We start from the raw sequence: 22,293 nt of genomic DNA, 5'->3' as shown, positions 1-22,293 counted from the left end.
CCGCGGATTTGCTTACCGTCTCGCAGGGAACCGGGGCCTCCTGCCAAACTGCCCAGCCCAGGCCCCAGCCCCACGGGCCCCACTAACCACCAAGTGCTGGCCTGGGCCACCTCCTGCTCTCGGATGGGGAAACTGAGGCCATATATCGGGTAGGGCCACCCTAGTGGCTGTCCATGCCCGGGTGTCAGAAGGGAATGGGCTTCGGCTTCAAGTCCAGGGATTTTTGCATCTGTCTCCCCGTCTCCACACCCTCCAGGGACACGTGCTCCTCCAGAAGCCCACTGGGTGGCCCCTCCACTGGGATCTGGGTCTGGGGCCAGGCTCCGTGGGTGCCCCGGCGGGCACAGTGTGGACGGGGCCTTGTTGGATCAGCGGTTCCGCCCGATGCCAGGCTGCCGGGACAGCGGGCAGTGGCCAAACCGGCCCCGCCGCATGCCTTCCAGCCCTCGGCAGGAATGCCATTCATCCTCCTGTGCTCACACGGTTACCACAAGTGCGGAGGCCTGGTGGCACCCAGGCCTCTAGGGAGAAACAGCAGGGCCTGGTGGCCAGCCAGGGGCTGCCTAGCTCCCAGGGGCCCCGGGCTGTCTTCCCACGCCCGGAGAGGGCTAAGAGCACCCCAAGGGGGGCACTTGAGCCAACCCCCCCCCCCGCCAAGCACAACTGATGGACCCGTAGGGATCCTAAGACCTGTCGGGGTCCAAAGCAGAAGGGAGACACAGAGGGAAACAGATGGAACCGGGGCCTCCTGGCTGCGGGTCCCCCACCTCCAAGCCCCCCATTCTCCTAAGAACAGTCCCCACCCAGCCCCGTGAGTTGATTCTGGCACCAGACCCGTGGCCTCTTCTCCCCATACCCGGAGCCCAGGCTGTCCAGAGAGGCCTCCGGGTCTGTGTCCAGCCACCACCAGTGGCTCTTGCTGGGTGGGGTGGCCCCCAAATGTGCCTGGAGGCTTCGATGGCTCAAGGCCTCCCTTGGGACCTGGGCAAGGTAGAAGGACGGAGGTACATGGGCACAGAGCCTGCCCAGCCTGCAGGGAGAGGTGAGGAAGTCAGAAAGGTGGGGCACCTGAGGGCCAAGGCGCTTGAGACTCAGGGTCCTCCGTGGACAGCACGTACGTCCCCACCCCCAGGGGAAAAGAGCTGCAAGGGCGTCGCATGGGTTCCACACACACTCACTTCTGATTCCAGCTTTATTGGAGCCGGGCGCTCCCCTCCAGGGAAGGCAGGACACAGCCCATCCGAAACCCACCAGCTCTCCTCAAGTGTGAGCGCCACAGGGACACACGGGGCCCTGACCGCCACCGCCCCACCTGGGCCACATTGACCCCCTCTCCCCCAAGGGAAGGGCTGCCGCTGACAGACTATGGAGGAGGGTCTCGGCAGAGGCGCCTGGACAGTGCGCTTGTCAATGGCATCAGGGGTCCCAAGAGTCCGTTTCAAGCAGAAGGAGGAGCCTGGCTCGGGGGAACGCACGAGGCTGTCCCCTCCCTCCAGTACCCAGTGTAGGTCACAATAATTTAAAAGACATGATAGACATTTCAACGCTATAAACAATATAAGTTAACCAGGTTCCTTGGCAGAGGGCGCCGGGCCCGTGGACTCAGAGTGTCCTGGGACCCGGGGAGGTGGGGGGGCCGGGGGCGGGTCATTCACCGTGGCCTGGAAGTACCCGGAACAGCAGCTGATGGAGTGTCCTGGCATCGTCGGGGGCACATGGGGTAGATGGCAGGGCCGGGCCCCGGACAGGGTCACTCGGCCCAGGCTAATGTCTAGCCCACTTGGCTTGTCAGCTGCCTGAGGACACATTTCCACAGGTTTCTGCAAGAAAATACCATAAACCTGGGGCAGGGGGTGGGCGCACGGGCAGTGGAGGGCAGCACACCAGAAGCCACCTTGCCTCCTTGCCGGCAAGTCACCCCCTCGATGCCTTAGACTCCCCAAGGGACAGTGGAGTGCTCACAGAGGACACCTCAGCCCCAAGTCCCAAGGCTCTGGCCTCTCCCCACAGCATGCACGGTTGAGACCTGAGCGGGGGCCCCTTCTCGAGTTTCAGGGTGAGCTGAACTTCAGGGGAGCGTGTGCACCCTGGGAGGGTCTGGAGGGCAGACACCTGCCGGGACAGCAGGCAGGGCCCTGGCCAAGTGACACCCTGGATCCGAGCTTTCCCAGCATCGGAGTCAGGGCCCAAGGAGGAGGACTGGACACGAGGCCGCTAGAGGAACCCCGGCAGGTACCTTTGGGGGTGCAGGTCCCCGTGCAGCTGACGGCAGGGGAGGAGGGGCACAGCCAGATCTCTCAAATCACGGGGCAGTCTCATGCCACCATGGGGGTCCCCAGAGCACGCAGCCCAGAGTCATAACTTTAGGGTCTCTGGCTCATTCTCGAGCCCTTCTGGGCCTCAGCGCCTGCATCTGTCAAAGAAGGAAGACAGCCCTGAACCGTCCCCACCCCGCCATCCCACTGCCAGCGCAGGGCTATCCGAGGGTTCCGGCTGGCTCCCAGCGAGGGGCAGAGGGGAGGGTGAGGAAGGGCGGGGAGGGGGCTCTGTAAACTGAGGCTGCCAGCCTGGCAGGGGCGCTGGGCGGGTGACAGCATCGGGGAGGGGACACAGCACTCCTGGAGCCTGACGTGGGTGACATTTTGCTTTGTGTGATATGACGTTCAAGAAGAAAGGTCCCTGTCCATGGCTCTCCTCAGAGGCCCTCTCGGGGCAGGGCCAGAGGGTGCTGTGCACGGGGATGCTCCGCCGGGCCAGAGAGGCGGGGAGAGGAAGCAGAGGGCCACCGGGGATGCGCTAACACGGAGTACAGAGTTAGGACTGGCTATGCCTTGGTGCTAAGAATTCTCTTCTGATACTAAGAACACATAAATAAACTTTGTCAACATCTGCCCAGACCACCCCGAGGCCCCGGCGGCTGATGGGGTCCCGCGTGGCGTCGGCCGGCCGGCATGGCATTTCCACGTCCGTCCGTCCATCCGCCCGTCGGTCCGTGCCGCCAGGTGGGGGAGGGGGACGCTCGGAGTCTCGTCACTCTGCTTTTTCCAGGAGGGTTCGCTTCCCCAGAGAAAAGCAGAGGAACTCCCTGGGCCCCAGAGGGACACCAGGGCCGTCGGCCTCGCCCTCTCGGCCGGGTCTGGGGCACGGCTCGGCCACAGGAAGCGCCCAGCGGGGTCCGGAGGAGCCCCTGGGGGCGGCGAGGGGCGCCCGGCGCGGTGTGCGCGTGCGCGTGCGGGCGGGCGGTGCGGGCGCGGCGCTCACTTGCACGTGAAGACCTCGGTGCGCTCGCTGCAGGTGTTGCACTTGACGAAGCAGCACCAGTGGAACTTGCAGTTGCACTGCCACACCTTGGTGTACTGGTGCGTGTTGTAGCCACGGCCGCAGCACATGGTGTCGCAGCCGTCCGCGCCCAGCGACGTGCGGTTGCACAGGCGGCCCTGCGTGCCCACGCTGCCCGTGGCCGCGTCCTCCTCGCAGTAGTTGGGCGACTTCTCAATGTACACCAGGTCCGTCTCCATGGGCTTCTGGTAGCTGCGCAGCTGCTTGATGCGCAGGAAGGTGGGCTGCCGCAGGCGGCTGGCCCGCACCACCTCCACCTGCACGGCCGCGTTGTACTTCTCCTTGAGCATGTGGCCCACCTCGCGGAACTTGGGCAGCGTGGTCCAGCACGTCTTGGTGGTGCACGAGCCCGACACGCCGTGGCACTTGCACTCCAGCTTCATGCGCTCCTCCAGGACCTGCGGGCGACAGGGCAGGAGCTCGGTGTGCGTGGACCACCCCCCCCAACCACCTGGGCACCCCACCCCCACCTGCCCTTGCCTCCAGCCTGGCCCCGAGCCGGCACCCCGACTTCCCGCTGCAGGACCACGCCGGAGTGCCTCCCCCTCCTGAGCTTCCCTCTCCTCATCCACGTAAGGGGGCTGCTGACCGTAGGTCCCTACTGCGGGCGACCTTGTGAGGGTCCAATGAGAATGTCCAGGACTTGGCACAGCACAGTATATGTTTATCAAATGTGGTTCACTGAATTCTCACAATCCTTCAGGTCAATGCGCTGATGGGGAAACTGAGGCTCGGGAGCGTGGGGCTTGCACCCAGCCAGGTGGGGAGGAGGTGCCTGATGGTGATCCCGGCCCAGCTACAGTAGGTGCTTATTAACTGCAGATCCCCACCTCTCCATCTCTGTCCTCCCTGCCCTCATGCCCAGGGTAGGGCCCAGCATGTAGTTGGTGCTTAATAAATGGCTGTTCAGTGAAAGCGTGGTATTTGCATGGAGCTCTGTGCGCGTCTGCTGAAGGATGGGAGGGGGCGGATGAGCAGGAGGTGAGGGCACGGGTCAGCGAGGCCCAGGCGTGCCACCTGCTGGGAAGCCAGCCCCCGACAGTGTTGTTCTTTCTTCCCAGCTCCCCGAGGGCCCACGATGGGCGCAGCCGTGTGTTTTCCTTGGGCCTCCCTCCGTGGTCCCGGAAGGCCGATTCCCAGAGCCAGCCCTGACCCCAGGTACTCATTTACCTGGATCGAAAGGGCCCTGCCAGCCGGCCTGATTAAAGATGGGGAATCATTAGCTGCCGCCCCACAGCTGAAGAAGGGCCATTTGTCAGCTGTCCCGGCTCTGCTGGCCTCACTTGGGCAGCCCAGCCCTGAGGGAACTTGGCCACCCCCTGCCTCCTGGGCCAGAACCCCAGCCCTGGCCCAGACTAGGAGCCCCACAGTGAATGAATGAATGAATGAATGAATGAGAGGAATATCCCACAGAGCCAACCACTATCCCGATCACTTTCCCTGCCCTACCCTCATGGGCCTCTGGTCCTGGGCAAGGACCACGGGGGCTCGCAGTCCAGCACGGGGAACGGAAGAGGAAGCCTACACAAACCGTCAGGTGGGGGCTCTGGGAGCCGCCCCCCGCCATGGTAAGGGGGGTTCCTGGAGGAGGGGTGCCTGCATGGAGTGTGGATGGAGAAGGAGGAGCTACTCATTCGGCAGAGAGGAGGATGTTCCAGGAGGGTGCAGTGTAGACAAGACCACGTGAGCGTCACGTGGGTGCTGGGGGGGCCCTGAGGCTGATGTCCTGGATCTGGGGTTGGGGGGGGGTCCCTGAGGCTGATGTCCTGGATCTGGGGTTGGGGGGGCCCTGAGGCTGATGTCCTGGATCTGGGGTTGGGGGGGTCCCTGAGGCTGATGTCCTGGATCTGGGGTTGGGGGGGCCCTGAGGCTGATGTCCTGGATCTGGGGTGGGGGGGGGTCCCTGAGGCTGATGTCCTGGATCTGGGGTTGGGGGGGGTCCCTGAGGCTGATGTTCTGGATCTGGGGTTGGGGGGGCCCTGAGGCTGATGTCCTGGATCTGGGGTTGGGGGGTCCCTGAGGCTGATGTCCTGGATCTGGGGTTGGGGGGGTCCCTGAGGCTGATGTCCTGGATCTGGGGTTGGGGGGGGCCCTGAGGCTGATGTCCTGGATCTGGGGTTGGGGGGGCCCTGAGGCTGATGTCCTGGATCTGGGGTTGGGGGGGTCCCTGAGGCTGATGTCCTGGATCTGGGGTGGGGGGGTCCCTGAGGCTGATGTCCTGGATCTGGGGTGGGGGGGTTCCTGGTCCAGCATTCTGTGGATGATGTCCTGGGGGGGGAGACCCGGGAGGCTGGGATAGGAGGAGGGGGGGAGGCTTATGGTCCACCAGGGAAGGACTGAGCAGGAGAGGCCCCCAGTGTCAGGAGGAAGGAATATTCCAACCCGGAACTGCAGGGCCACTGGGTGTCTGGGTTGAGGGCATGGACCAGAAATCTCTGGGGTCTAGGGAAGGGTGGGACCCCCTCCAGGGGAAAGCATATCCTCTCTGCTTCCTGCCCCTCCCCCCTCCCTCCCCCCCACACCATGTTCCTCTTTGCTTCAACTCCCCCCTCCCCAGAAAGACCCTGCCCCCACCAACCTGCCCTTCAAGGCCAGGAAGCTTCTCTTGCCCCGGCCGTCCTGCCTGCCATGTCCGCCCCTCAGGCCAAGAGCTGAGCAGATGGGTGCCCCTCTCAGAGTCCCCAGCGTGGGGGGCAGTGCACCCCACCCCAGGCTGCTGGCCCAGATGATTCCTCCTCAGATAGGCCGTGATGGCCTGAGACCTGCCAGGGGTGTCCAGGCCAGGTGACCCAGGCTGCCCCCCACCTCACCCTGCCACCTGCCCCCACCTCCCTGTCCTCACCAAGCCCTCGCAGCCCTGCCCCCACCGCCTGCTCCGCTGTCTGCCCGCCCAGGCACATTCAGCCCCTGCACGGCCAGGCCGGTGAGAATCGGCAGATGAAGCCGATTGGGCAGCTGTCTGCAGAGCAGGGAGCCGCATCCTCGCTTGGCTGGGTCCCCTGGGACCGAGCCTGTCCTGGGAAGTGATCACAGGATTCAAGAATGTGCCGTTTCCGTCTCCAGCGCCCTCAAGATAAGAGTGACAGCGATGGTGGCGCCAGCCCTGCTGCCCCAGGAGACCACCCTGGGAGGGTGCAGAGTGACCCGGCCTCGCCCAGGGGAGTGGGGCCTCGGTTTCCCCCCGACCCGGGTCACGTGGGGGTGGAATGGGGGCCTCCAGGAAAAGGCCGACCTGGTATTCTTTCTGGAATAAGGGTGTGGCCCAGGCTCTGGGAACAGTGCTCAGTTGTGGCCAGGCTGAGGGTGGGGGGGTGGTCACAGTCCTGGCACCCACGGAAGCCACGTGACCCACCATTCCGGCAGTGGCCTCGGGCAGGTGGGAGGGAAGTGGCACACGCCCTGGGCCGTGGTATGCCTCACACATTTGTTTCTGGGCCCTCAGTGGTGGCCTGACCCTCCATGGGTGTGTGAGGCCTGGGCGGGGGGGGGGGGTTGGTGAGGCCCACGTCGGCTTCACCCTCTCGTCCAGGCCGCAGTGTGATGGGCATGGGCACCGAGTGAAGAGCCCAGGCCATGAGGGAGAGAGGGGGCCAAGTGGCCCCAGTTGCCTGGGGGCCCAGCGTGGCCAGCAACTTCTCAGCCGGGGACTTCGCATAAGTCACCTCTCCCTGGACCCTGGGTTTTCATCCAGACAACAGGAATGATGTGCCCCTGGGGCAGGACCAGCTTGGAGCCTAGACGAGGTCAGGTAAGAGCTGTGGCCGCCTAAGGGGGGGTCCTGCCCGAGCTCCCAGTGCTCGGGCCCTTGTCAGCGATGGCTTCAGACCTCTGTCACCCACGAGAGGAGCCCGGAGCCCTCCTGACGACAACCCCCAGGCCTTCCCAGCTGGGCAGGCTCCTGCCTTACGGGGTCGGTAGGTGCAGAGATCCGCTGCTCAGGCATCACCGCCTTCTGCACTTGCCGCCCCTCTACTCGGGACCACACAGCAGGGTAGCTGCTCGGTAAAGGCCACGCTGCCCACGAGAGGGCTAGGCAGGGCGGCCTTGGCCTAGATCCCGCAGAAGCCGGCAGTGAGCGGGTCTCCTGCTCAGCCTGTCTGACCCTGGCCCACCGGGGGCATGGTGGGCTGAATAATGTCTCCCCACTCGGAACCTCAGGATGCGACCTTATTTGGAAATAGGTCTTTGCTGGTGTAATTAAGGCTCAAGATGAGGTCATCCTGGATCAGGGTGTGTCCTAACCCCAAGGACACATGTCCTTGTAGGGACAGAAGAGAAATTGGGCCCAGAGCTGGAGACCATGTGCAGATGGGGGCAGACGATGATGAGGCTGATGAGGCCACAAGCCAAGGAGCCTCTGGAGCCGCCGAAAGGCAGGTAGGGTCCTCCCCCAGAGCCATCAGAGGGCGCGGCCCTGCTAACACCTGGATTTAGGACTTCTGGCTCCAGAACTATGAGAATAAATTTCTGTTGCTTTTAGCCCTCCAGGCTGTGGGACTTCATGTGGCACCAGTGAGCTTGCTTCCCACCCAACTTGCTGAACTCTGGCCCTGGAGGGCCAGAGGTAGCCTAGACAAACTATGATGGGGACCAGGAAGAAGATCCGGACTCAGTTCTTACGGAAACCTCAAAAGCCACAGCCCCCCACCCCACCGCTACCACCATGATCAGAGCTGCTGGGAGCAGAAGGACCCCTGCCCCCCAGGGCCACGGCTGCCACCACCAGTGGCTTTCGCCAGGGGCTCAGGCTACATGTGTGCTCCACAGCTCAGGATCGGGGGCTGTGGGAAGGACAGCGGGGGAAGGGGACAAGGTATATTATGTCCACTGTACGGATGAGCAGACTGAGGCTCAGAAGAGGACTTGCAGACAGGCAGGGACAGTGCTAGCCCTGGCCCGAGAATCCTGGCTGCTGACCCCTCGAGAGCCCTTTCCTGAAGCCTCCCTGCCCTGCCGGGCCCTCTCCCCCACAACCTGCCTCTCCCCTACTCCCCGTCTCTGTTTCCAGCTTCATGGTTCAAAACCCGACGTGCTGACCCTCCTACACGCAGGCCCCCTGGCCCTCAAGCCACTAGCATCACTGCCTCAGGGACCTGCCATGACGCCCGTGGCCCAGAGGCCAGAATCCAGCGTGGCTGTCGTGGCCCCCTTCACCAAGAAGCCCGTCCCATGCACCAGCCTCCTCACCTGCCCCTGAGCTGGGCCAGCAGCCTCACTGCACCGCACATGTGACGCGAGGCGCACCCCCACCCCACCCGCCCCAGCCCCCCAGCCCTGCCTCGGTTGTGCTGGTCCCTCCGCCTGGAGGGCCCTTCCCCACATCTCTGCTGCTTCCTCGGACACTTCTCCACAAGCACTAACCAGAGCTCAGGGCTCGGGAGCCACCAGGGCCTCTGCTGCCCACTGTGGGCCTCCGTGTCCTCATGCGTGAAATGGAGATAGTGAGACCTTCCTCCCAGGGGTGCTGGAAAGCCCCTCCTTGGGACCTAAGCTACGGCAGAGGCTCAAGGGGCGGTGGTCCCGTCGAGGGCTCAGTGCACCTCCTCCTCCAGGGAGCCCTCCTCATACTTCCAGGGACGTGAACCTTGCCTTCCTCTGCCTCCTGTGGTATAGATGGAGATCTGACTGTCCCTACAGGCTGTCTGCGAGCTCCTTAGAGGCAAGGACTGTGTCACTCCTTTTATTCATCCATCCGTCCAACCATTTGCCAACAATTTAATAACCACTGGTTGCTTACGACTACAAGATAAAGTCGGTCCCTTGGCCTGGCCTTCAAGGCCTGTCCCAGCGTTTGCTTACTTCTTGAGCAGGCTGCCCCTGCTCCGAGTGCCCTACTCCTTCTGCCTGGGCTCTTCTCAGCGCCGACGTGTCCTTCAAGGCTCTGCTTGGACATCACCACCCCCAGAAACTTCTGCTCCCTCCCCCAGGGTCTCCATGCTCTCGCAGCTCCTGGCTATGTCCTCTGCACCCCTCATGTGGACCTGGCTGGTGCCGTGGGAGTTCCTACGGCCAGGGCGGTGTCTCCCTCCTCGTCTCCCCTGCCCAGCCTAGCTAACGCCTGGCACAGAGAAGGGGCAGGGAGTGTTTGTTGAGTGAACAAGTGAGCAACGGGTGGCCTCTGCAGTGGTCCCTGGGGCAGAGGGCAGGCACACCCGTCTCATGCCTGCAGAAACCCGCAGGCCCTGGTGCCCTGGGCGCAGCCCCCGGGGCTGGGGAGCCAGACCTGGAGAGGCGTTCCGCTCGGCTGGTGCCCTATCTCGGGCCATCTTGCCGCCATGGCGGCCGCTCCTCCCAGCCCAGTATCTGGGGCCCTCATCTCCCTGAGACGGGGCCAGGCTCGCCCTGACTTCTGCCCCAGTGTGGTCCTGCCCGGACGTCCTCCATTATCGCCCCACCACACTGCTCCGCCCCAGGTGTGAAGCTGGCAGCTCCTCGCAAGCCCCCCGCTTGGAGTTTCCACTCTTCCTCAGGCTGCTCCAGCCTCCGGGGAACATCCCTACCTCCAGTCTGTCAGGGCCATCCAAGCCAAAGGCGGCCTCCTCCAGGAAGCTTTCCCGGTGTGCTGGTACGACCCGTCTGGTACCAGGGCAGGGATACAGTACTGTGGCCCAGGGGCCACCCCCACCCTCGGCCCTGGTCTCCGCCCCGCCACCCAGCCGCTGAAGACCGGAGCCCTACTCCCAGCCTCAGTCTTCAGACCTCTGGAAGGGGAAGAGTCAGGCCCGCAACTTAGAGCTGCCGGGAGGGTCAGGCAGGACGTCGGGCCCAGTGCCCCCAGCCACACAGCTCCGGGGCCCCAGCCCCCAAGCACCACCCCCCCCCCCAGAGGCTCAGTGCAGGGCAGAGCCCAGGTGGGGCCACAGCCGCTCCCCCTGCCCCGACCGCTCCCCCACTCCCACCCGGGGCAGCCCTACCTTTCTGCCGGCCTCATTGTTGTGCAGGTTCATGAGGCGCCGCGCGTTCTTCTTGATCTCACGGGCGTCCACGAAGCGCCGGGAGAAGTCGATGCCGTAGCGCACGTCGGCCGAGCAGCCGCCCCACTTCCAGCCCTCGGCCTGGTTGTAGTAACCCTGCTTCTCGCGGTCACACCCGCAGTTGCTCAGGTTCCCCTGGCTGCAGGCGGCCGTGACGGCGTGGGCCACGCCGGCCGCGGTGATGGCATATGTGAAGGCGGCCTCGCGGCTCCCTGCGGGGGGGATCGGGTGCGCTCGGTGAGGCCCCGCGGGTCTCAGCCCCGTCCTGCTGCTGGCCCGCTGTGCGCCCCTGGCCTGGGCGCTGGCCCTCTCTGAGCTGCTGGCTCAGCAACGTGGGGCCGACGGATCCCATCTCGCAGGGCCGTGGTGAGGACAGTGCCCCAGCCCTGCCACCAGCACGTGAGACCACCGTCACCTTGTCTCCCTGTCCCAAGAGCCTGGGCTGGAGAGGTGTAGTTTCCCCAACGTTGGCAGAGAGCCGTGGCAGGCCCTGCGAGGAGGCCTGTGGGGTCTGGGCCCCGCCCCCCTCCCCTCTGCCCGCCTCTGAGTGCTGCTCTTCGAGAACCAGCCACTTGTGCTGATCTCCGTGGCACACTCACCCACCAGCCGAGAAGCAGGCAGAATCCACGCAGCTCGGAGCGCCCCGACTCCAGGCTCTTTGTTGCCTCCTCCCTGTCTCTGACCACCCCGTCATCCCATCACTCAGCCCCAGCTCCCCGGGCCTCTCCTCTCTTCCAGCACCCCGGCCTGGATCAGAGACCCCCCTGAACTGCCCAGATCTTGGGTGCCAGTCCTCCCCGGCTCCCTCACGCCCCTGCCACCAGCCCGGGGGCCCACAGTGCCGTTTGGGCACCTCTACCCTGCACCTTCACTGCTTCTCCTCTGCCTGAGCTGGGAAGGGAAGGCCCTCCGTCCGAGCCCAGGGGGCTTCCCCGTCCCTCTCTCCCCGTCCTTTGTCCAAAACAACAACTCTTTCCTTCCGCTGCTGCTCATGTGCTCCTGGGTTCTCCTGGTCTTTTTAATGGAATTTCCTTTCCCTTCCCAAATCCTAACGACCTTCCAAGGCCAGTTCCAATGCCGCCTCCTCCAGGTAGCCTTTCCAGACTGCCAGCCAGCAGGGGGCCCTGGCTGCCCCGGCTCTCTCAGTCACAGATCTGACTCCTCTTTGCACTTGACCCCGTTCACCTGGTTAGCTCTGTCGCTGGGCTGTCCTGGCCCCATAGGGGCCCATGGCCTCCCAGATGGATGGGTCCAGCGCTAATCCATCTTTATTCTCCACGGGCTCTGGCAGCGCCCTGGGCATCCTGCCTCCCTGGCCTGGCCTCTCTTGCCCCTGAGCTCCGAGGCTCTCTGCAGGCCACGGGCAGGTTTGTGTGGCCCTGAGCGGCTGGCACTCTGGGCGTGGAGATCAGTGAGGTCCCTGTGCTTGCCCAGACCCCATGCCTGTGACCACCGCTATCCCCGTTACTGGAGCTACAGGGATCGCGCCCAGATTGAGAGAGGGTTGAAGGTCAAGTCATGTCCTTTCCGTGAACATCCATTAAGCACTGCCTGCATGCCCCCTGTGATCGGCCTTGAATATGTGCTCTGGGGTCCACCTCCTCACCTACCAGCCTGCTGGCGGGGAGCTTCCCCTGGGGGGCCCTCCCTCTGTGAGGTTCCTGTTCCCTGGGGTTTCTCCCATCTGGGCTGAGGACCAGGGTAGGACCTGCTGGTCTTGGAGGCCCAGTGTAGAGGAGGCTTTGGTTGACCTCTGCTGCCAAGGAGGGGCCAGGGCTCCCTGGAAACGTCCCTCCTCTGAGAAGAGCTAAGGGAGAGTGGTGTTGGGCATTCCTTCCCCCCCAGCAAGACTAGGGTCTGCAAAGGACACAGGGCTGCCACAGCCTTCCTGTCCAGCCCCTGCCCCTCTCCGGGTGCTTGCTGCCCACACCCGCCCCCCCCCCACCCCACCTGGGGTCAGTGCACGACCCCCCACGACCTGCCGACCCGCAGCATAGGGTTCTGCTCCCCTGCCACCACTCCTGTGAGAAGCGTCTCTCAGCACTACTGCCCTTTGGGGAGCACCGAGGAGCCCCCGGCTGGGCACGTCAAGGTGGGCTGGCTGGGAGCTCCCAGGCAGACACAGGGTCAAGCACAGGGAGAATATGGGGCTCACCCTCCCTGGCTTCAAGTTAGGTCCAGGTGATCTGAAAGGAAGGGCATCGGGTTACTGAGCTCCCTGCTGTTGCTGGCCTGCTGACAAGCTCACGCACATGGACGCATGAGGCACACACGGCAGGGGAGCGTGCAGTAAACTATGTCGGGGGTTCCAGGAGAGAAGGTGACCACAGAGCTCTGCGGGAAGGGGCGCAGGGGTCAAGGAACCTCAAAGGGTGTCCCCACCTGCCTCTGTGAGGGGCGGAGTCAGGGAAGGCTTCCTGGAGGAGGTGACACTTTCGGTAAAGGGAGTCTTAACAAGAGGTTAAAGTTAACTCCCTGCAAGTGCATATGAGTGTGTGTGTGGCATGTGTGAGCGTGTACGTGTATGGCGTGTGTCTGCGGAGTGTCTGTGTGGCCTGTGGCCGTGTGCAGTGGGTGTGTGCACTCCTGGCAGTGGGCATGGCAGGACCAAAGGTGCCAAGGTGTGAAACAGTTTGCTGACCTGGAGCTAGAAGTATGAGCTCAAGCGTAAGAAGGAAAGAGGCCGTCGAGATCTAGGGGGAGCCAGTCGTGGGTAGCCGGAGACATCCCCTGAAGCGCACGGTGCTTTCTGTCCTGGTGCCGGGGCCAGGGCGGTGGACTTGGTGCCCGAGCCTGCTCTGGCTCTGGGAACGATGGAGAGAGCCGACCCCAGAGCTGAGCTTCCCAAATCATTGCTCTCACTCACCAGCTCTCCCTGGGCGCCAGACACCCTCACACTCACGTGTGAGCCCCTCAGACTAGGGGTTAGTGGCCGGAGCAGGATCTGAACCCAGGCAGTGGCATCAAAACCCTCCAAAGCGAGGGAGGGTCTCTTTGCAGCTAAGCGACTTTGGGCAGAAGAGAGGACAGAAGAGGCACCGACGGGGGCCCTTGGGGAGGAAATGCTGCTTTTGGACGATCTGTGAACCCTGGGGCCCAGCGACTGGTCAGCAGGTGAACGCAGGTGGGAGCCAGCCTCACAGGGGGCAAGTCCCAAGCTCGGCGCCTGGGAGGTGGGGCGGAACTCACAGGATTGCGCAATCACACCCAGAGGCCTGGCCGACGGCGTTACCAGTCCCGCGACCAAGCCCTGCCTGAGTTGGGACGGTGTGGGTGTTCCCTCGGAGGCCCTGGGACCTGCCACCCGACCCTCCGCTGCCCAAAATTCAACCTGCTGCCTCCCACGCCCCGCTGTCCCGAAGCCCCCAAGCAGGTAAACAGGCACAGAGGCCCGTGCGCTTGGAGGACATTTCTCGAAAGCCTCCCTTCCATCCATTGTGCGAGTTCCTGGCATCCCCTGGTTCATACCCATGCCCAGCAGACTCCCAGTTACTCATCAGTTACTCACAGGGTGGCCACTCCCACTAATTTCTTTTTTATTTGGTTTTAATGAGCCAAACCCTCTGTCTCGCCGTGAAGACAAGGGGGCGGTGATCGGGGAGCAAGTGGCGTTTGGGGGAGAATCACGAAAGGTGACATTAGGTCTTAGATCGGGGGCTTCACGGCCCCCTGCTCTCTGCACACACACCTCATGTCATTCACACGACAGCCCCACGGGCTGGGAGCATCACTGTGCCCACCCACCCACAGAGCTGGATGCTGCCTCGTGGGGCTTCACAGTGTGTGCGAGCATGGGGGGTGGGGGACAGTCACTCCTGGGGCCATTTGCCAGCCCCCGGTGCACTGCCTGCACATCCTCCTCCCGAGGAGAACGAGTGGGTGTTGGGTTTATAAAGAAGCCCCTCGAACTTCTGGGCTTGCTCAGCAAACGCGGGTAGCTCGCCAGACCTCTGAGACGACTTCAAGCCCCTAGGATCTGACCCCACCCATCCCCACCTGCCATTCCCCCCAGCCTCGCTGGGCCAGGCCCACCCGGGGGGCAGATGCGGCTGCCTTCAGTGCACACCACTAGCCTTGAATAGAGGATCCGCCTGGTTCCCTGATGCCTGCCCAGGTGGGCGCTGGCCCGCTGCCGCCCAGGTCCACGCGGTCCACAGCTCCCCGCGCTCGGATGCAGCGGGGATGCCCCTGCTCCCAGGAGCCCCGACAGGGTGAGGCAACCTCCTCTGCGCTCCTGCCAGTGCCCCTTGGGCTGTAGGGGTGGAGGGCTGGACCCAGGTCTGATGACTTTGTGTCCCCCCCAACATTGTCCCCAAGCCCTGCACACGAGCAGGTCTGGGGCTGGGCGCTTTACACACTTTGCCTTCTTTTACCTCCATAGCAACACCCTGAAATCAGTCCGGTTGCTCAGACCATCTCAGGGAGGGACGGGAACACGGAGCCAGCCTCCAGGCGGGAAAAGCTTCGCTCCAGGTGACGGGGACAGCGGCCATCTGAGCTCAGCAGCTGCTTCAGGTGTGTCTGGTGACGGGGAGCTGGGTAAAGGCTGCACGGGTGGTCTGCTTGCGTCCAGCAGCAGTTCGGGGGGGCACACATTATTCCCGGGAGGCCCAGGGCCCCTCCTGGGATCCAGAGCCCACCCCAGCACGGATCCGCACCCTCCGACGCCGGAGCCAGCATCCGCATCCGGTAGTATCCCTGGGAAATGCTAGAGGCAGGCAGGCTGCTCGTTGGCTGCCCCCACCTCCATGGCCTCATGAGCCCTGGGTGGGTCCCTGCACACACTGGCCCTGAGGCAGTCACTGCTATTTCCAGGGCCATCTGCTTCTGGTGCCTGGCAGGTCAAGGCGAAAACCATTGCAAGAACCTGCAAGGCCCAAGGTGTCAACAAAGCAGAGTGAAGAGTGGGACACTCAGGCCGGAATAGGCAGGAGAGCACTGGACCTGGAGTCGTACCTGCTGTGCAGCTCTGGGCAAGTCACTCACCCTCTCTGAGCCTGTGTCCCCAGCGGCCCAGTGGGACTCACAATTCTCACCTGCTCCACTGCCCCAGGAGCAGCTCTGAGAACAAACAGGACAGACGGGCATCACCCCAAATGGTGAGCAGGCCTGAGGAGGCTGGGGTTGACCAGGTAAAGCCCAGGGCTTCCAGAACAAGCCCAGACATCACTCTGCTTCCTCCCAGGGGCTGGCCCTGCCCCGCTACCCCCTCCCCAAATATTCTGGATAAACCGAAAATATCTGGAGCAACAGAACCCTCAGAAACCACTGCCACATGGGTAAAAACTGAGGCACCAGGCCCCCTTGGGGGCTACCCAGCTCTATTCCTTCTTTCTGATGGATTGTTCACAGCTCAGCCCTCGCTGACCCTGCTGGGATGCCAGGCTCAGAGAGAGCAGATGCAGGCCCCTGCCCGCTCCATGCCCTCACGGTGCCAGCCAGACCTCGATACCCCGGGTGAGGGGACCTGCCCGGGGCAGTGGGACCTAGTCCCTCCGTCATCCCCTCACTCTGACCCAAAGGAGGACACCGGGCACCAGGCAGATCTTGATGAGCAGCTGCCGGAGGGGACAAATGTCTCCTGAGCAAAGTGGGACAGAACTGAGCACTCCCTACCCTCCTGGGATGGAGCTGGGGGCTGAGCCCACCCTCCCCATGCCCCAGATGCTCCCCCCACTGTCCACTCAAAGCTACCTGCCACTTCGGGATGTGGCGTACTATTTTTAGAAGGCCATAACTGAGCTCCTAATGACCTGATTAACTGCAGGTCTGGGGAGGCAGGGTGTGAAAGGCACTTGGTTCGCTCTTGGAAGGCAGGCCAAGAATCTGGGACCTCAGAGCTAAGGACCACCCAGGGCCATCCCTCTGTCTCCAACCAGGAGCCGGGGGCCCAGACAGAGTGCGCATGCTGCCCCATGTCACACAGCAGCTCGGGGAGTGGGGGAGTGCAGACCCGAAGTTCTGAAGTGACTCGGGGTTTCAAAGGTCTGGGGCCACACACACTCCGGGGGGGAGGTCAGAGTCTGACACCTGGAGTTCAAGTCTAGACCCTAAAATTGGCCAGTTGGGTGACTTTGGACCAGTCAAGGGGCACTTCATGTCTCTGTCTCCCCACCTGCCAAATGAAGATAATAGCTCTGATATGGCCGGGTGGCTGTACCAGAGGGCCTGGGGGGCAGGCCTGACCCCCACGAATGACACGCCACACATGGGGTCTCCGTGGGTGTACCTCTGCGTGCATGCACACAAGTGTGGCCCTGGGCATACACCGGGGCTTACGCATGAATGTGGCTCCCATGAGTGTGAGCAAGCACGTGCACCTGTGCATGTCCCGGGCTGGTGGCCAACGCCGTTCAGTTCCCCTTGCCTCTCCACCAACCTGTACTGGCCCCTCTTAAATATGGCATTTCCTTCTTTATTTTTAAAGATTTTATTTATTTGAGAGAAAGAGGGAGAGAGAGAGAGAGAGAGAGAGAGAGAACAAGTGGGGGGTGGGGCAGAGGGGGAAGCAGGCTTCCCGCTGAGCAGGGAGCCTGAGGTGGGGCTTGATCCCAGGACCCTGGGATCATGACCTGAGCCGGAGGCAGACACTTAATGACTGAGCCACCCAGGCGCCCCAATATGGCATTTTCTACAACTCAATAATAGAAAGGCAAACAACCCAATGACAAATGGGCAAAGGATCCGAAAAGACATTTCTCCAAAGACGGTATAAAAACAGCCAGTAAGGACAGGAAAGATGCTCAACATCCTGAGCCATCAAGGAAATATAAATCGAAACCACAGTGGGATGCCACTCCAGCCCCACCGGGATGGCTCAAACAAGACAGACAGACAATAATAAGTGTCAGTGCGGACGCCAGACACCAGAACTCTCACGTGCTGTTGGGCGGGGGGATGGAAAATGCCACAGCCATCATAGAGTTACTGCAGGACTCAGAAATCCCCTGCAGGGTGCAGCCCCAGGAGAAATGAACACACAGAAATTTCTATGTAAATACGGCAGCGGCGTTTGCAACAGCCGGTCCGGTGCCCATCGGCAACAAATGGATAAACAAGAGGTGGGCTGGCCACAAAACAGAATAGTCCCCCGCCACAGAAAGGACTCAAACACAGACACACACTACAACAGGGAGAGATCTCAAAAAGATGTATGGAGTGAAAGACGCCAGCCACAAAAGGCCACCTAGTGTATGATCCCACTGATGGGAAATTTCCAGAATAGGTACGTCCCTAGGGACAGGAAGCAGATGAGTGTTGTCAAAGGCTGGGGGCTTGGAGGATGACAGCTGAGGGGTGCAGGGTTTCTTTTCGGGGTGATGACAACGTTCCAAAATTGAAGGTGGTGATGGGTGGACAGCTCTGTGAAGAGACTAGAAACTACGGAATTGGACGCTTACACAGATGAATTGTGGGGTATGTGGATTCTACCTCAATAAGCTGTCTTAAAAACATACAGCACTTGATGGTTTTTAGGGGTTGCGCACAACTAGTCCTCGATTTAAACACCCATGGTTAGGATGCTGGGCTCAGAGTAGGTAGGTGACGGGCCCTAGGTCACACAGCAGGCCAGCCACAGAGCTGGGATCTGACCCGGGACCCCAGAGTCATGCTCAGATTGCTCCCTGCCTGCCGGACAGGGAAAGCACGCTGTCCTGCCTCCCATCCCACTGACCACGCCTGCGACTTGGGCTGGCCGGCGCCCGCCCCTGCCATCCTCTCTTACCATCCGGTGCCCCCAACGCCAAGCACAGCCTGCCCTCCGGCCAAACCCCCAGAGCCCCAGGGGTGAGGCCCCCAGCTCAGGGCCAAGCACACAGCTGGGAGGGGCTTCCCCGAGAGCATGGGCAGAGGGCCATGGTCACCACGAGGGCCATCAGGACAGGTGCCTGGGGGGTGACCAGGGAGGGCCCCTCTTGGGGACATCCTGAATGATGAGAGACATGAGCCATGCACAGGTGCAGGGAACAGTGTGCAGGCAGAGGATACTGCAAGGTTAAGGCCCTGAGAAGAGAACAAGATGGGCGTGAGCAGTCTGACCCCACGAAGAGGGTGAAACATGAAATGGGCCACACCGCGTCGACTTGGGGAGCTCAGGGGGAGGGGGCTGGACTTTAAGAAGAGGGGGAGCCCCTGGAGGGTGCCGCTGTGACCGACATTGAAAGGGCCCCTCCAGCTGACTGTGGCCAGCACGGTGGGAGCAGGGCACAAGGGTCTGGGTAAGAAACACTGGTGGCCGGCCAGGTGGAGGCGGTGAGGACGGCCGGCTTGGGACACAGTCTGAGGGTGGAAGCAACGGAGCAGCAGGTGGACTGAGTGAGGGTTTCAGGAAAGACGAATCCAGAAGTCTCCCGAAGTGGGGCCTGGGCAGCTGGGCACCAAGACTGTGGGGCAGAGGACCAGGTTTGGGGGAAATCAAGGAGCTGCCTTGACCACAGGGAGATTGGGGCACGCAGGACACAGTGGAAGCGGAGGCTGGGCACTCAAGCCCTGCCTGGGGGGCCCCTGGCCCTGCTGCTCACCATCACGGGTGCCAACCCAGGTGGAACCAGGGGCCACCCAGCCCTTCACTCCCCTCAGCCTCAGTGTCCCCATGTAATACGGGAGTGAGGCCAGTGCAGCGGGTTCTAAACCTCTTTAGCAGGGAGCTTTTGGATCTCCCCGAGAAGCAGGTCAGAACAGGGAAGCCGGGGCTGAGGTGGGGTAGGGCCATGGATGGTAGGGATGGAGTGGGGACCCCGAGTCTTCCAGGCCTGAGGCCTGGCCACTGGGACACTGCGAGCTGGTGAGTGCGCCTGAGCCCCCGCGCCCACCCCACCCGGCCCCCTGGCTCTCCCAAGCCTAGAAGTGGCTGTGAGAATACTGTCCCCACCTCCCGTCTATGGGTGGAGACGCTGAGGCGAGGGAGACCAGGAGACACCCCAGGCCAAGCCGGCATCTCCTGGTGTCACCCAGGCAAGCAGGTGCAGCGCCCATGTCAGGTGTTAGGATGCACAGGAGCTGGGGGGAGAAGCCCGGGGGCCCAGAGTGGGGCCAGCGAGGCTTCCGGGCCCCTTGGCCCCAGACGGGGCTCAGTCACCGGCCCTGGGCATGCAACTGCCTGCCTGAGCTTATCCCAGCACACGCGGGGCTCAGGCTCAGGGGCTCCGGAGGCAGGGACAATGGGGGTCCGGCGACCCCAGAGACACCTCCAAGCCCAGCGAGGTCCCAAATCCCTATGTGTGCAGTTGAAGATGGCCTGGGGTTCCCGCAGGGGCCTGGAGGGCCAGGGCTCTGCCGGGGGACAAGTGGGCGGGCTGCCTCGGACGCTCATGCCTGTCCCTGCACCTGTTAAAGAGAGGTAGTGAAGCATCCACCCGCAGGGGCCCATGCCGCGTGAGTGAGTGCAGTGGGGGGCTCGCAGCAGCTGGGCGCGGGAGGGGCTCCATGCCCATGGGCTGCTTTCACTCTGCGTCTCAGGACGGGCTGAGACCCTGGGCCTGGGGCAGACGTGTGGGTGTGCGTGTGTGCACGTGTGGGCGTGTGTGCACGTGTGGGCATGCCTCTATGTCTGTGCTTATGTTGCCCTCTGTCCCTCTTTCTGTGTGTCTCTGTCCCCATCTGTCCCTCTGTTTCTTTCTGGCCCCACCCAGGCCCCCACCCCAGCTCACCTGTGGCTGAGTCAGTGTCTCCACACGAAGCTCTTCCCTGCCCTTGTCATAAACAGAGCATTGGAAAAAGCCACACCAGGTCCGAACATGCCGGCATCCCCGAGTGCCCGAGGCCTTTGTTCTGACCCAGTGAGGCCCTCACATGCCACGCAGCAGCCGTCAAGGTGGGCCGCGCTCCAGCTGGGTACGGGGGTCAACGGGTGGAGAAGGGGCAGAGCCTGGCTTAGGACCACATCGTGAGGGGCAGCATGAGCTGGAGCCTCGGGATCTGTGTCCCAAGCTGGGATGGCTGTCCAGGAGCTTCCACCCCTCCCCGGAGCTTTGGGGAGCCTGAGAAGGCCTCTCGTGCAGGCCTGGCTTCCAGCAGCCCCTCTTGTTAGGGAGGTCAGCCTCGGACTGCCTGCCCTCGTGCACAGCCCCTCGTCCCGGCGTGTGGGAAATTAGCAACTGCTCATGTGTGAGGACGCGGTGGCGTCCGAACCCCTTCCTCCCCGAGGCTATCCTCTGGCCCCCTGGAGACTAGAGTCCTGCTGGGACACCGGGCTGGCCTGCCAGGTTCAAATCTCTAGGCCCTAGCGCTATGTGACCTTGGGTGTGTCATGAGCCTCTCGCGAGCCTCCGTCTCGCCATCTATGATATATGGACAGTAGAACATGGGATGAGCCGTATGGAAGGGTCCACCCACAGCCGGCCTTGGAGGCGGCTGCAGCTGTAACAGAAATCATCCTCTCAACACCGAAGCAGGAGGATGGGGCTTGGAGACCGGCCGAGGTCCGTCCAGGCCTTGACTTTCGGAGGCCAAGGGTGAAGGCCTGCCCACCCTGTGATCCGGGTCCTGCCTCCGTAGACCAGAGCCCAGAGCCCTGGACCCCTTGTCCACTAGACTCTTGGGCAGAACCCCAGTGTGGGCGCTCAGGAGGTGGAGGGCCTTCCTGCCCCAAATCCTGAGGAGAGACCCCAAGTTCTGGCTGAATCCTGGCCCCAGCCTCAGCCCACCGGTATGGGTGGGTAGACAGACCAGGAGAGCACGAGCCTGTGACCAAGTTACACAGCGGGCCCCGAGCAGCTAGCTCGCTGGCTCCCCCGGAGCATCCTGGGTGCAAGGTTCCAAGCCCAGGGCCAGGTGGTCTTCGCTCCACCTCCTGGCGCCCTTTCCCAGGACTGACATACAGCAGGCGCTCAATGAATGCAGGCTGAACCCCAGGGGCCACCAGGACAGTCACCCTCACACTCCTGCCCTGCCCCAGGAAGCAGCCGGCGAGTGACCCTCTGCCCTCCGTCTGCTGCGCCCCGGGCTGGAGGAGACAGTCGGATCTGGGTTCGAGTGTGCACGCCGGCCCTGCCCAGGCTGCGTCTGGACAAGCGTGTGCCCCTAAGCGCAGTGCCACCCAGCAGAAGTCTCGCGTGAGCCACATATGCCATTTAAGGAACGGGAGGATAAGCAGGTGGACTTCATTTTGGTAACATCATTTATTTAGCCAATATACCCAAACATTACCACGTCAACATGGGCTCGTTGTAAAGATCAGTAGAGGTATTTTACTTGCTCTTTTCCTTTGGAAGTCTTCAAAATCTGTTGTGTACCTGACACTTAGGGCATTTGTCCGTTTGCACCAGCCAGCCGTGGCCCTGGAGCCCTCGTCCCTCCCGGGAACCAATGTCACACCTCCCCTGGGCCCGGCCGGCAAAACCCCAGGCAAGGCGCCCGGGCACACAGTCAGCCCCCTCCTCCAAGGATTCGCCAGGGCTACTTTGGAAGCCTCGAGACTCTCATCCCTCAGTCAGAGGTAAGTCACTCTGCCCCCTCGGATTGTCCAGGAACCAACGGCCTTTGCTAAGCCCCTACTGCAGACCCAGCCGCCAGCCCCAGGCAGCCACGTGAGCCAGGATTAGGGGCGGCCCCTATGCCTGGTCATGTCTGGGGCTGCACATGATGGGCGGGACTCAGTGTTGCTTGGCAGCGGGGTGGGGGTGGGGGCAGGAGTGCACAGAGCTGCAGTCCCCATGCCCCCTGCCAGTGGGTCCCATGGGGCTCGGGGCTCGGGCGAGGGGTGAGGCCGTGGCTGGAGGGTGCCAGTGGTTGAGGGAAGTCCCTCTCCTGCTCAGAACCCTCCCTGCCTTCTGTGGGGCCCTCGGGGTCCCTGCGGCCCAGCTCTGCCCCCTCTTCTGGGCTCTGATCTTCCAGCCTTCTGGTTCACCCTCTTACAGTCCCTGGAAAATACCATCCACTTTCTGGCCTCTGAGCCTTGGCATTGCTGTTCCCTCTGCCTGGAACCCCCTTCCCTGCGCTCACCCCAGGCTGGTCTGGGTCACCCGAATTCTCACTTGGG

The 22,293-nt window shown here is 62.8% G+C and overlaps 1 protein-coding gene across 2 annotated transcripts in view; it reads right to left on the bottom strand.

Annotated features, from left to right (window-relative positions):
- Window positions 1-1,191: 1,191 nt before the first annotated feature.
- WNT7B (Wnt family member 7B) overlaps window positions 1,192-22,293 on the bottom strand; it is a 46,397-nt gene continuing 25,295 nt past the window's right edge. Inside the window, exons 3-5 of one of the 2 annotated variants that reach the window (XR_004820291.1) lie at window positions 10,254-10,525; window positions 2,237-3,737; window positions 1,192-1,820 (exon numbers count right to left, since the gene is read on the bottom strand). Coding sequence is in view for 1 of the 2 variants with exons in the window: in XM_035729286.1 (XP_035585179.1) it covers window positions 3,258-3,737; window positions 10,254-10,525 (752 nt within the window). In the remaining variant the exon portion in view is untranslated. Of the gene's footprint in view, window positions 3,738-10,253; window positions 10,526-22,293 lie in introns of both variants that reach the window. The other variant, XM_035729286.1, reaches the window with a different exon arrangement.

Source organism: Zalophus californianus, chromosome 9 (genome assembly GCF_009762305.2).
Source record: "Zalophus californianus isolate mZalCal1 chromosome 9, mZalCal1.pri.v2, whole genome shotgun sequence".
In the NCBI taxonomy this organism is placed as follows: Eukaryota; Metazoa; Chordata; class Mammalia; order Carnivora; family Otariidae; genus Zalophus; species Zalophus californianus.
This window is presented reverse-complemented; position numbering and strand designations above follow the sequence as displayed.